This window comes from Crotalus tigris, unplaced genomic scaffold (assembly GCF_016545835.1).
Source record: "Crotalus tigris isolate CLP2741 ecotype Arizona unplaced genomic scaffold, ASM1654583v1 scf7180000020047.836343, whole genome shotgun sequence".
In the NCBI taxonomy this organism is placed as follows: domain Eukaryota; kingdom Metazoa; phylum Chordata; class Lepidosauria; order Squamata; family Viperidae; genus Crotalus; species Crotalus tigris.
In genome coordinates this window covers 449,999-464,816 of record NW_024097833.1, presented here as the reverse complement: position 1 = coordinate 464,816, position 14,818 = coordinate 449,999, and the positions used below count along the sequence as shown (strand labels likewise).

Sequence of the window (14,818 nt, the reverse complement as noted above, 5' to 3'; positions counted from 1 at the left end):
TCCTTGTTTTAACCCTCTTATTGGTCTCACCCACATAATTAATGGGGCAGTCATTGCAATTGATTTTATATATAACCCCAGATTTCTCCACCGTGGGGAATGGATCCTTAGGTCTCATAATGCACGAGCGTAGCGTCCGATTAGGTTTGTGTGCCACCCTCACATTGTAGGGTGCCAACAACCTAGCAGTAGCCTCTGAGATGTTATTAACATAAGGGAGGGTAACACGTGTCGTCTGGGATGGTAGGGCCCCCATTTGTAGGCTATTAGGGGGTCTAGACAGTGCACCATGGCGCTTGATGAACTTTGTTGGATACCCATTATGCCTACAGATGTGGAAGAGGTGTTTTCTTTCTTCCACTCTGGCTTTGGATGTATTGCAGTGGGAGTCCACTCTCTTAAAGAGTGTCCTAATGCAGCTGACTTTGTGGGCCACCGGGTGATTGCTGTAATAATGTAAGACCCTATCAGTGTGTGTAGGTTTGCAGTAGACTTTGGTCCTCAGGGATCCATCTGGTTAGCCAAATGGCTCAGTCATCGTATTGGCCATTTGGTCAATGATAGCCATACCACCGTTTGGTCTGCGAAGGATTTCTTGGATAAAATTAGGACCCTGAGGATAGAGGATGATGAGGTGATGGTGTCTTTTGACGTTGTCTCCCTCTTCACCTCTATCCCACAGGACTTAGCTGTCGTGACAATTAAGAACCAGCAACCAGGGTGGAGCCAGCAGCAACAGCCCCAGTGGGGGCCGCAACAGCTTGTATTTGTACCATCTTTCAGAGCAACCTTCGATGGGGACCCTGAGAAGCTGATTTTTTTTTTCTGAACCAAGTGCATTCTCACTTGAATTGCTGGGCCTATCTCTATCCGGACCCAGGTGCCATGGTCAATGTTATTGCGTCCAACCTAGAGGGAGAAGCATCTGAATGGCTGAATAATTTACTTAGTGAGCAAGCCCCCGAACTGGAAGATCCCCACCTTTTTCTCCTAGGACAGAGAAAGATTTGAGGACCCATCCATTGGCCTCAAAGCAGCAGAACAGATCCACAAAATAAAACAAGGCAGCAGGCCTGCCCTGGAGTACGTGCAAGAATTCTGCAAGACAGCAGGTCGAATAGAGGGTGGCCTGAGCAAGCCCTGACCCAACACTTCATTGAGGGATTAGACGATCACCTCTCTCAGGCATGCATCAGTCAAGCCATACCTGATCAGCTGCACGAATGGTACCAGGCAGCAGTGAAGCTAGATGTTTGGCTCGGCCACTATAAGAAACCTCCCCCACATGAACCCGAGCAGCAACCAGAGCTACCTGGTCAGCAATCACCCCCAAAAAAGCCTTCAACTACTGCAATGGCTGAGAGACCAAGGCGACCTACAGGCCCATCAATTAAGAGTTTTTGGTGTGGACAAGAGGGACATCGAGCGGCAACGTGTCCAGTCCCCTACCCCCGACTGCAGAGCAGACCGGAACCAGCAATGAGAAAGAAACTTGCTCAGCGGCTAATGAGAGAAAAATCCAACCAGCTCATGCAGGATCCTATTGCTCAGATTACACCCCCCACACAGGAGAACGCCGAGACTCTGGGTGGACCCGCCCCTGCTCTACCCTCCTTTGACAGTGACGATGAAGGAGAGAACGACCTGATGGTGAGTCGAAAAATCCTGCCTTTTTCACTGGCCGCCAAACATATAATCACTAAGTCTGGGGCACAAATGGACTTAAACCTGCTAATTGATTCTGGATGCACCCACTGCATTATTAGTCTGCCATTTGCCATGAAAATGGGCATATGGGCAAAACATATGTGAGGTTTGAGCAAGCCGATGGCTCCCTGATGGGAGGGACTCTTGTCACACAATTAACCGAGCCCTTACGCCTAGAAATGGGTGCACACTGGAAGTTTATTCGCTTCCTGGTGGCTCCAAAAATGACTGAGGCAGTGATCCTAGGACTAGCCTGGTTAGACAAATGGAAGCCATTTATCTGGTGGGAGAAAGGAATGAGAACCGTGAGACTACCTGTAGGGCCTAATTCCCCCCATTGATTCAACAGATGTTGCTGGGCACCTTAGGCCACCCAATGAATGAGCGCACATGGCTACTTTACCGCCACCAGATGAACCACTCATTCCCAATGACTATTGGGACCTGGCGGAGGCATTCAGTGAAAAAGAATGTGATGCCCTACCCCCTCACAGACCCAATGACTGCTCCGTTGAACTGGTGCCAGGAGCCAAACTCCCATGACCGAGAATGTATGCTATGTCCCCCCTCGAAATGGAGGAGATGTAGCGATACGTGAACAAAAACCTAGCAAGAGGGTTCATTGAACGGGCCAAATCCACCATGGGAGCCCCTGTGTTGTTCAAAGAAAAAAAAGATGGGTCTCTTCGTCTTTGCATAGACTATAAGGGTCTCAACACTGTGAGCATGGAAAACAAATACCCCTCTCCCTCCTAAAGGACTTATTAACCCATCTGGCTAAGGGGAGTGTCTTCACTAAATTAGACCTGAGAGAGACATATTACTGGGTGAGGATAAAGGAGGGAGACGAGTGGAAAACTGCCTTCAACTGTCCTATGGGGAGCTATCAGTTCAAAGTCATGCCATTTGGACTACAGGGGGCCCCAGCCATATTTATGCAGTTGATTAATGAGGTTCTACATGATCACTTGTACAAAGGGGTTTTAGTGTATCTTTATGATATCCTGATATATAGCATGAACATGACTCATCACATAAAGCTGCTGAGAGAAGTGTTAAAGAAACTAATGAATGCCAGGCTTTATGCCAAATTGTCAAAATATGAATTTCATCAGACCCAATTAGATTATCTTGGCTACAGAATTTCCAACGAAGGTATTGAAATGGATCCAGCCAAGGTGAAAGCTATAATCAAATGGCAGCCCCCAAAGACTCGCAAACAACTCCAGAGCTTTCTGGGTTTTGCCAACTTTTATTGTCCATTCATCCCGTCTTTTGCCGAGATTGCCCTACCTCTTACAGAACTACTCAAAACAGGCAAAGGAGGAGGGAAGCCACGGCCAGGCCAACCACTAGCATGGACAATGGGATGTCAAACAGCTTTTGAGAATTTAAAGAGACTATTTGCTGCTGAACCCATCCTAAAGCACCCCTGCCCAGGGGAACCCTTTGTTATTCAAGCTGATACCAGCGATGTGACAGTTGGAGCTGTGTTACTGCAAAAGAACAAAAGTGGGGTCCTGCAACCCTGCACCTACACCTCTAAGAAATTTACTGAGAGCGAGCGGAGATGGGCAATCTGGGAGAAAGAGGCCTTCGCGATTCGATGGGCACTATTAAACTGGCGACACTATCTAAAAGGGAGCAAGGTGCCATTTGAGGTATGGACAGATCACAAAAATCTAGAATCAATAAAAACTCCCCGTAAATTGTCTCCAAAACAAGTGCGATGGGCACAGTACCTTAACCGCTTTAACTTCACTCTAAAGTACATACCAGGAGGAAAAAACTTCCTACCTGATGCGCTATTCTGGCTACTCCAATACAAAAGTGAACAGGAAGAGATTAACGAGGCTATTATCCCCAATCCACAAACTGCTGCTCAACTTACACCTTGCAGGGTCCCCAATCCTGATGACCCTGGAGTAAAGAAAATAAAACGAGAGCTTCTCACCGACCAATGGTTCAAAGACAATCAAACCTCCCTGACGTGCAGGGATGGCTTGGCTTACAAGGGGGGGAAACTATATCTGCCCGAAGCCCTCCGTCTTAATGCTCTCAAACACAGCCATGATGTAAAACAAGCTGGACACTTTGGATATTTGAAAACCCCCGGGTTATTGCAGCCAGTGGCAGACCCTTCTCAATCCTGGGAAGAAATAGCTATGGACTTTATAGTAGACCTACCTGAAAGTAGAGGAAATACTGTCATCTCAACTGTGATAGATCTATTCTCGAAGCAGGCTCATTTCATCACCTGCAAAGGACTCCCATCTGCCTAATGACTGACCAAATTTTTTCTGAAACACATCTACCGGCTGCATGGAGCCCCTAAGCGAATAATTTTGGACAGGGGGGTGCAGTTCACAGCGAAGTTCTGGAAGAGTTTTCTTAAATTAATTGGATCATCCCAAGGCTTATCATCTGCTTTTCATCTGGCCACCACTAACAAAATGGTGGAGCAATATCTTAGATGCTACGTTTCTTACCAACAGACGAACTGGACTGACCTCCCTTTTGCGGAGGTGGCGTACAATAATTCTTGCACAGCAGCACCAGCTACACGCCTTTCAGAGTGGACACAGGGAAAGAGTTCAGCCCAATACCTGAATACCCTCAGGTGCCCTCCGCTTCCCAGACATTTGACCAATGGGTGAGGGGGTGGGAAGAAGTTTGGGGAAACACGAAAACTGCTTTAAAAAAGACTTTTGAAACTTATAAAAAGCAGACTGATAGAAAGAGGGCTCCCCAAAGAACATTCCAAGTTGGGGAAAAGGTTTATTTGTCAACTAAATATTTACGCCTCAAATTTCCCAGCAAGAAATTGGAACCAAAATTCTTGGGGCCTTTCCCCATAGTAAGGATCATCAATCCAGTCACCGTAGAACTAAAACTCCCTAGACTTTTAGGGAGAATTCACCCAGTTTTCCATTGCAGCTTGTTGAAACCTTATCGAGGCTCCACTTTAAGACCTCCCCCGAAGAAGGCACCGGGGCCCCTCATAGTTGCGGGACAAACCCACTATGAAGTGAAATGTATTCTTGACTCTAGAATTTTTAAAGGGAAATTGCAATACCTAGTACAATGGAAGGGATACCTGTTGTCTGAAGCTACCTGGGTGAAATCCAGTGAGGTCAAAGCTGACAGGCTCGTCAAAAGATTTCATGTAAAATACCCCACCAAACCGAAAACTAGTCATTAACATATACTTTTGTTTACATTGCAGGATCTGTTCTTTTTGTAAGAGGGGCCGGATGTCAATGCTGTTAATATATGATATTGTTGCTTTGACAAGATATACAGAAATGTCTTGTATTTTTAGAGTTAATTCAGATGACAGAGTGAGGGAGGAGATTCATAAGGAAAACCTGGGAAAGAGGAACAGAAGTGAATCTTTGCCCTCCCGGCTAATTGGAAGATGTGACTTATGACTGCAAAATAAGGGAGGGGTTTAGAAAGAGAAGTTAGATGCAAGCAAGAGAAATTCAGATTCTGGCATAAACATCCATGATGTGCCATCGATTTGTTACACTGTTAATAAAGACTTTAGGATAAACATGCCTGGAAGTTCTTTGAAGTGTTTCATTAGTCAGAACCACGGCAACATGCTTCCTACATACCTTAGTTAACCGACTAGCAAAGAGTTAATATATTTTGTCTGTTTGATTGGGTGGCCTATAGTCTACACCTATGGCAATGACATTTTTTCTCTTTTACATTGGCCCAAATGCATTCAAGATGGTTTTCATAATTGTTCTGGTGTAGTTGTTCTGCTGATGTAGTTATTTCTTATATATAGTGCAACTCCATCTCTTCTTGTATTATCTCTGTTTCTTTTAAATAATTTAAATCTCTCTAGCTGTATATGGGGTTTCATCCCACCAAGCTTCCATAATGGCAACAATTACTTGAATTTCTCGTTCATTTTATTTATTCCTCATACTTTGTGTGTTGATGTATAAATATGAGTCCTTTTGACTGAGCCTATCTTTACTTTCTACATAACCTGTTTTGTGTCTGCATTCCCCTTTTTCCTTAGCACCTGTTTGATTAGTGCACTTTAGTCTCATGAATAGTGAAAAGAAAAAGTGCTTGAGAAATTGACAAATTTTATGGGCTAGAACCTCTTAACTGGAATAAAGAAGCCAGGATTTAGAATTAGTACATATTGTCACCATTGGTATGTATAAAAGCAATCAAGATACTTTTATTTTGTCAATGTCAAAATCTTTATGCACGTTTTCTGAGAGAAAAGTGCTGCAACATGTCTGACTTGTTTCAATGCTCTACATTTCATAGCATGATCATTATTGTGAAATGTTTTATTAGCAATCTGAAACAGTTTTTCCCCTTTGGATTCACTTGCTGTAACCTCTTCTGTTTTTCTTTTCTTCTCTTTTGACAGAATGTAGTGAAAGCGGATATTGTAAACTATAGCCAGGAGCCTGCAACAAGAACCGTTAACTGTCCCCGGAGCTCAATGTGTACAATTCAGTGAGCGTTTTCTCTTTTTGTACAGTGCTCTTTGGCTGCCTTTGCCCAGCAATGGAGTTGCTGGGAATGTTGTTTTAAAAGGAAACATGACTGTAGTGCATTTAGAAGTTTTAAAAAAACCACTATCCAGGCAGCTTCTTTGAATAGTCAAGATTCAAACAGTAGGACCACACACTTTGAATATATGTATATTCTTCTGAATTATATTTCAGTAAAGGAGAGTGATTTTGTGTAGAGATACTTTTACATATATTGTCAAAATGTTTGAAGGGTGAATGCAACATGTGTAAATTAAATGATATGAGAAGAGATTGTGAAATAAAGCAATGCAGTGAAAATAGATTGGCTTTCTCTCCTTGATTTTGTCCATTTTGTCCTTTTTCTTGTTAGAACCAGGAGAGATATTCTCCCTTTAATTCTTCCTTTAACATATTTATTTATTCTTTTTCACCAAACATAAAATACAAAAGAAAGAAAAAACTAACGAATATTTGAAACCAATATCAAAAACAAAAAAAAACATGTATACAAAAAAACCCAAATATTAAATACAGTGAGGGGAAAAATTTATTGATCCCTTGCTGATTTTATATTTGCTCACTGATAAAGATATGATCAGTCTATAATTTTAATGGTAGGTTTAATGTAACAGTGAGATACAGAATAACAAAAAAAATCCAGAAAAGCACATTTCAAAAAAGTTATAAATTGATTTGCATTTTAATGAGTGAAATAAGCAAGATTTCTGGCTCCCAGTCAGGTGTCTTTTATACAGGTAAAAAGAGACTCTCTTAAAGGAAGTACTCTTAAACTCAGCTTGTTACCTGTATAAAAGACACCTGCCCACCAGCAAGGTCCCCCTGCTCAAAAAAGCACATGTACAGGCCCATCTGAAGTTTGCCAATGAACATCTGAATGATTCAGAGAACTGGGTGAAAGTGTTGTCAGATGAGACCTCAATTGAGCTCTTTGGTATCAACTCAACTTGCCGTGTTCGGAGGAGGAGGAATGCTGCCTATGACCCCAAGAACACCATCCTACCATCAAACATGGAGATGGAAACATTATGCTTTTGTGGTGTTTTTCTGCTAAGGGGACAGGCCAACTTCACCGCATCTAAGAGACGATAGATGGGGGCCATGTATTGTCAAATCTTGGGTGAGAACCTCCTTCCCTCAGCCAGGGCATTGAAAATGGGTCGTGGATGGGTATTCCAGCATGGTAATGACCCAAAACACATGGCCAAGGCAACAAAGGAGCGGCTTAAGAAGAACCACATTAAGATCCTGGAGCAGCCTAGCCAGTCTCCAGACCTTAATCCCATAGAAAATCTGTGGAGGGAGCTGAAGGTTTGAGCTGTGAAATGAGAGGATCTGCAAAGAGAGGATCTGCAAATCCCTCCTGAGATGTGTGCAAACCTGGTGGCCAACTACAAGAAATGTCTGACCTCTGTGATTGCCAACAAGGGTTTTTCCACCAAGTATTAAATCATGTTTTGCGAAGAGGTCAAATATTGATTTCACTCATTAAAATGCAAGTCAATTTATAACTTTTTGGAAATGTGCTTTTCTGGATTTTTTGTTGTTGTTGTTATTCTGTCTCTCACTGTTAAAATAAACCTACCATTAAAATTATAGACCTATCATTTCTTTGTCAGTGGGCAAACATACAAAATCAGCAGGTGATCAAATAATTTTTCCCTCATTGTACATCTAACATTAAACATTTAAAAAAATCCACCCTGGCTGAATGCTGAAAGATGTATATAAAAAAAAACCTAATATGTTCTTCTCTCCTTACATAGGTCTACAAATAGTTATAAACTTTCCCATCTATATTTAACAAAAATGCTATATTCCGTAAACAGATTTCCCTGATGTGGAAATCAATTTGTCTAACATCAAATCAACCCAACATCTGTTCACAAGATGTATGTAAAACAAAAACGGTCAACAAATAATTCAAAAGATAAAATTAATCTTCAAAACCCTCTGTTAGCCATCTATTATTGCATATAATGTGTAGAACCACAAATGGCTTCCAGTCTTATAAACTTGTCTAATCTATTGTCTCTAATCAAAGCAGTTAATTTTGCCATCTCTGCTAATTCAGTCAATTTTAAAATTCACTCTTTAACGGTCAATATCCCCCTTTCCTTCCAATGCTCAGCATGGACAAGCCTCACAGTGGTCACCACGTAAAGAAATAGTGTCCCAAACTGTTTTTCAATTGGTTTGTCCATCATACCTAGAAGAAAGGCTTCAGGTTTCATTAATATTTGTGTTTTAAACATTTTCTGCATTGTCATATTTATCCAGTATGATTTAGCACACTTACAAGATCACTATATATGATAAAGTGTACCCTCTATACATTTTTGCCAGTCTATGTGGAGTCAAATACCAACAGTACATACTTTTATAAGTTTTTTTCAAAGTAGAACTCAAAGTAAATTTTAAACTATTGGTCCATACATTCTCCTATTACTCAGTCTAGCATTATGTTGTTATCAAAAATTTTTGCCCATTTTACCATACAAATGTTTAACATATTCATCTTCCAGATTCACCTTAAGTAACATTTTAAATTCTCACTTTAATCCTTGTGGTGTTTATTATTGACTTTCTTTTAGGACCAGTTAATTTCAGTCATGTATTCATGTATTTTCAATCATATATTCATGTATTCATCACATCCTGAAAAAAATAAAGTGTCTCACACTTCTAGCATTTTTATTCATAAAACAGAGTTTTGAAAGGAAAATGATTAAAAATCTCATTAAACTGGATTGTGATTATGTACTTGTTAAAACAAAAGAAACAATCATTTTGAAGTGCTTTACCATAAAATTACTGCTAATATCTGTATTTGCAAAAATAATATATACCCTTTACTAGACTATGGTGAAAAGAGAACTTTCCATTGGTTTTCAGCTATTAAGAGCTAGAGCTATAGTAAATCAGGACAACTTTAGTGGTGGAATATCAACAAGGAACCTTTCATACCAGTAAATGTCCTATCCTTGTCCAAACCACTGTAGAGCTCTCTCTTTGGCCCACTTTATTATGTTGCCCACTGCAGTATTGGAGGAACCCAAGACTACAGCCCAGAGCTTTTCAAACTACAGTATTCTGCAGAATCCCAGAGTTCTCCGAGAACTTTATTTTCAAGAACGTTCTAGAATACTATGAAAACCATCCAGGGAAACAGATGGCATTAATATTTCTGGAGACTATATTATCAAGCAGCTATTTTACCATGGCTTAAAGAATGGATAATGTTGAGAAATAAAAGGTTACTGTACCTAGAGGGGCATGACCTACAAATGGGTTGGCATGCCTTTCTATGGTATGGGAAAAATAAAACATACAGATATTTCCAAAACCATGCCATAAGGAATGTACTGTTTTTAAAATGGGAAAGAATAAAACAAAAAATTTATATTAAACTACCTGAGTGGCTTTCAACAATGGAAGCTTTTGCTTATCTAAATTTAATTAACTATGACAAAGTCGTCACTTATAAAGATATTTTGGACAAGGACGGAAAACTGAAAGATAGGCAAGACTTACAACAAGGTATTGGCTTAATATGATGGCCTTACTTGCAAATTCAAACAAGATATGAAAAAGATGTAAAGACAATGGGATTTTATAAAGAACAGATAGAATTTGATCAAATACTCTTAAAAACAGATAAAAACTTGATTAAGAAACTTTACAGATTTATTTTAAATTTGAAGATGGAAGAAGAACAAGTAAAAGAAACGATGATAATATGGGCAAAAAACTTTGGATATTCTATAGATTTAGGAGATTGGCAAAAGCTATGGGATAGAAACATTAAACTGATTAAAGCAGCTTCATATAAAGAAAATTTGTATAAAATGTTTTATAGATGGCATATGACACCAGTAAGATTAGCAAAAAAGTTTTGAACAATTGTTGGAAATGCAAACAAAAGCCAGGTACTTACTATCATATCTGTTGGGTATGCCCTAGTGCAAAAAAAGTTTGGCTTAAGATTCATACATGGTTGGAAAAGATGACTAAAATATAGATAGAATTTAAACCAGAATTGTTTCTGTTAGGAATACTAGGAGCCAAGTATGAGAAGGAGAATGAGTATTTAATATTGCATATATTGACAGCAGCGAGAATAGCATTTGCCCAATATTGGAAAAATGAAAATTTACCATCTGAAGAGATCATAATGAAGAAAATTTTAGAATGTGCTGAAATGGACAGATTAACCTTAGAGATTAAAGAGAAAGAAGACTCCGTCTACTTTAAAACATGGGATAAACTAGTAAAACGAACTAGTGAGAAATGATTGTAATATTTAATGGCGAATATATTTTAATAAGATGAAGGCTATGTATTGATTAATTGATATTGTTTATGATTATTGTTTCTCATAATTACTATAGCTATTTACTATTATATTAATTACTGCTATTGAACATATGTACCTGGACAATAGTCTGTTGAAAGTGTTAATGGGGGGTAACCCCATTGTTGTTCCTATCCCTGTTCCAATCCCAATCCTGACTCCTACCTTGAACCCCAATTCCCATACTGAACCCACCCCTTCCCTAACATTATAAAACTCAATAAAACTCTTTTTAAAAAAAAAAAAAAAAAAAGAGAGAGAGAGAGAGAGAGAACTTTATTTTCCATAAAAGACAAAGGACCCCCTTCCCCCCAGAAAATCACTTGAATGCAGCCAATTTTCTGTCACTTAGAACTTTGTCGCTTGTTAAGGAATTTCAGGATTCCTTTTTAAAATATCTAACATCTAAAGCTTCAAAAAGTCTGAAACCCTAGCTCTAGCCTGCATGTTCCTATAGTGTCCTTTCTACAACATCATAATCTATAATGAACTGCTCAAAAGTTCCATTTGTTTGGGGAATGATGTTGTTTGCTTTATATTATTGGACTGCAACTATAACATCTCCAAAAGAGTGGCAAAATTTCTTACAATTGCTATTGATTCATGTTTAATTCTATGGTTATAGAATTATGAAAAGTTCTTAAAAATTCAGGGACATATCCAGAGATAGTATCTGCCTTGCAGGTAGCCCAAGTTGAACTATATTGCCTATTTAAAGGTTACAGAAACAAGTTTTGGTAGTATATAGATATCAGTATATTTATAAGATAAACATTAGGTCCCTTTGAACAGATGTCCCATAACTGTTCCTTCTGAAAGTGTTTTCCAGCCGTCAGTTTGGGAAAAAATATATTTTTATAACTGGGGAGAGGGAGTTTGCTCCCTATTGGGTCAGTGTAATTTTCCATGGGCTATGAGGCCACAGAGGCTCTAAAGATGTGTAGATACTAAACCACTGGTGGGCAGAAATGTTTGGCTTAATTTAATCTAAGAACACTAACTTCCAAAGGGTATTTAGAACATTTACTTAGCTGGCTTGGTGAAAAAATGTATAAAGTGCCAAATACAATTTTGGAATTTCTGCATACATAAGTGTTACTTAGAAATCATAAACTCAGACATCAATTATTCTGTTAGTGCAAAACCTAACCAATTATTTTGGTGAAAAGATTCTCGTTTTAAAAAGCATTTAAAAAGCATTCTGACAGAATCCATGAATAGAAACTTTGCAGAACCATTTACTTCTTAGGAAAGTCAAGGTACATTGAAGTACATTAAGACCTGATGCAGGAATTTTTCAGAAATTTTAATCTGTATAGACGAAATGCAGTATAGAAATTAATATAGCATAGATACAAAGGTTAAGATTTTTCCTTCTTTTATAACATTTAATAAAAAAGGCTCACAATAATTCCAAAACCTTCAAAATTGTTTCTAGGTACTTTCATTTTTGAATCATAACATATTTGTGACCATAAAGACTTTGGAAGACAGTGACCATGTCATGGATTTTATTTTGGAAGCCTCTGACATTTTCAAATGGCTTAATGTTTTTTAAAACTATATTTCCCAGAATGTGACCAAACACTTAAGTAGAAATCTAACCAAGGCAGAACATACTTCTGTTACTGACTTTTAACTTATACTCCTCTCTGCAGAGGAGGGTCTGTTTGATTGGTTTACCCCATGTGATTGATGGACCCAATGGCATTCCAGAGATCGCTGGGGGCTTTCCCTGAGGAACTGATGTCTTAGTTGATGTCTGGAATGTTGAGCAGCTATTGCGTTGGATCTTATTGCTCCTATTTGACCTTTCCTTGTGTGTTGATCCGAGAGTACACTTGGAGCACATGCTCCTGCTCCTACTGAGATCTCCAGAAGATGGAATACTAGAAGAGATTCATGGAGCACTACTGAAGGAAGACTCAGTGCTAATTTAATTGGACCATATTAAAGAATACCTCATGAAATAAGGGTGGCAAAACATCAATATTTCTTCTGTCCTTATAGCAATGATAGCTGTTAGAGTCCCTAGTTAGGATGATCAGGTTCCTATTGGGTAGGGAGGGCATTCTGGAACAACTGCTAGGCCATTGTGAGGATTATTCAGGCTATGTGGTGGATAAGACTGGACACAGATTGGACTCTGACTGGCCAGAGCAGGCCAAGATGCCTGGGATGTAGTCTAGGGGTATGATCTGGGATGAATTTGAGCCAGTGACTCCTGAAGAAGTGAATAGGACTCTCTATCTTCTACTTGTTTACAGGATCTGGGATCTCCTGGGTCATGAAAAAAAGTGATCCATAATTGGATCCATGTTTTGATGGATGGAGTGGTGCACTCCCTCCTCAAGAAGTTACTCTTGGACTCAATGGTCTTGGATAACTATGGATCAATTTTCAACCTTCCCTTTCTGGGGAAAGTTTTGTTGAGAAGCCGGTCAGCTTGCACCTGATGAGAGCCCTGAAGCCCTGAAATAGGTAGACTCATTGCAGTTACATTTCAGGATGGAATTTAGTTACTGGGGCATCTTTGATTGCACTTGTTGATGATTTATGGTGGTGGTAATGCATCCAACTTTGTACTCCTCAATCTCTTGGCTGCTTTAGATGCTGTCACCCCCAAAATCGTTTTTTTAAAAGTATTTTATTAATTTTCTATTATTACAATTCTTTAGTGCTTAATGAACGTGTTGTCTGGGTTAATTTTTTGCTAACTAAGAAGTTAAGTGCTTACTCTCTATCTTATTTTTCCAGCCATTGATAAAATAAGTTCCATGTTTGAAAATATTCTGTCTTTTTTTTCTTTGATTTTCAGTGTAAGTCTATCCATTTCAGCACAATCCAATATTTTCTTGATTATCTCTTCATCCAATAATATTTTTTCATTTTTACAGTGCTGTGCAAATACAATCCTTACTGCTGTTAATACATGTAATGTTAAATATACACTTTGTTTATCAATTTTTTTCTGGAATTATACCTAATAAAAAAGTTCAGGTTTAAAATCTACGTGTTTCCCTAGCATCCTTTCTAACCAAGTATGTATTTTTGTCCAATTTTTTTTTGCTTTAACACATGTCCACCACAGGTGATAGATAATATGTACCAGGATTTTGATTACATTTTCAGTATTTACTAGACATATTTTTAAACATTTTTGCTAATCTGACAGGTGGAAGATGCCATCTATAAAACATTTTATATATGTTTTCTTTATATGAAGTTGCCATTGTCAATTTATAGTTTCTTTCCCAAAGATTTTGCCATTTCTCTAATTCTATATTGTATCCAAAAATTTTTGCCTATATTATCATTGTTTCTTTCACTTGTTCATCTTCCATTTTCAAATTCAATAAGAAGTTATACAATTTCTTAATCAGTTTTTCATCAGAAGTCAACAACACCTGATCAAACATTGTCCGGTCTTTATAAAAACCATATATTTTAACTTCTTTATCATACCTCAGTTGCATTTGCAGTTGACGCCACCACGATAAATCAATACCCTGATCTTCTAACTCTTGTTTAGATTTTAATTTCCCATCTGTATTCAGAATATCCTTATGTGTTAGAATTTTCTCAGATTTAACTAAGTTTGGGTGAACAAATGTTTCCATCATTGATAGCCATCCTGGGATTTTCCCATACAAATAATTTCTTATGTAGTGGTTTTAGAAATATCTATGGGTTTTATTCTTTTCATACCATAAAAATGTGTGCCATCCAAGTTGCAAATCATGTCCTTCTAAATATAATAACCTTTTGTTTCTAAGGATTATCCATTCTTTTAACCATGTTAGAGCACATGCTTGGTAGTATAAGACCCAATCCGGTAGTCCAAATCCTCCGTTTTCTTTAGCTTCTTGTAGCATTTTCACTTTAATTCTGGCTTTCCTTCCTTGCCAAATAAATTTTGAGATCAGTGTATTCAATTCATCAAAACCCTTTTTCTCTATTTCTATAGGTCAGGGGTATCAAACTCAATTTCATTGAGGGCCGCATCAGCATTGCGGTTGCCCTTGGGGGGCTGGGTGGATGTGGCCAAGGTGGGTGCAGCCTACTGAGTGGGCATGGATGGAGTGGGTGTGGCTTACTGGGTGGGTATGGCCAGCTCTACATCGTTCGCGTGAAGGATGCCTGTGGGGGTCTGGGCAGGAGTGGGACAGATCTGAAGGTCTCTGGCAGACGGGAGTAGGACCAGGGCAAGTGCCAAGGCATGGTT

General features: G+C 38.9%; 1 protein-coding gene across 3 annotated transcripts in view; it reads left to right on the top strand.

Moving 5' to 3' along the window:
* Positions 1-6,543, top strand: part of RAB28 (RAB28, member RAS oncogene family) — a 197,471-nt gene extending 190,928 nt beyond the window's left edge. For all 3 annotated transcript variants that reach the window (XM_039365351.1, XM_039365349.1, XM_039365348.1), the window contains one exon: positions 6,113-6,543. In XM_039365351.1, the coding sequence (XP_039221285.1) occupies positions 6,113-6,205 (93 nt within the window). In that variant the 3' untranslated portion in view covers positions 6,206-6,543. The remainder of the gene's footprint in view (positions 1-6,112) is intronic.
* Positions 6,544-14,818: the final 8,275 nt, after the last annotated feature.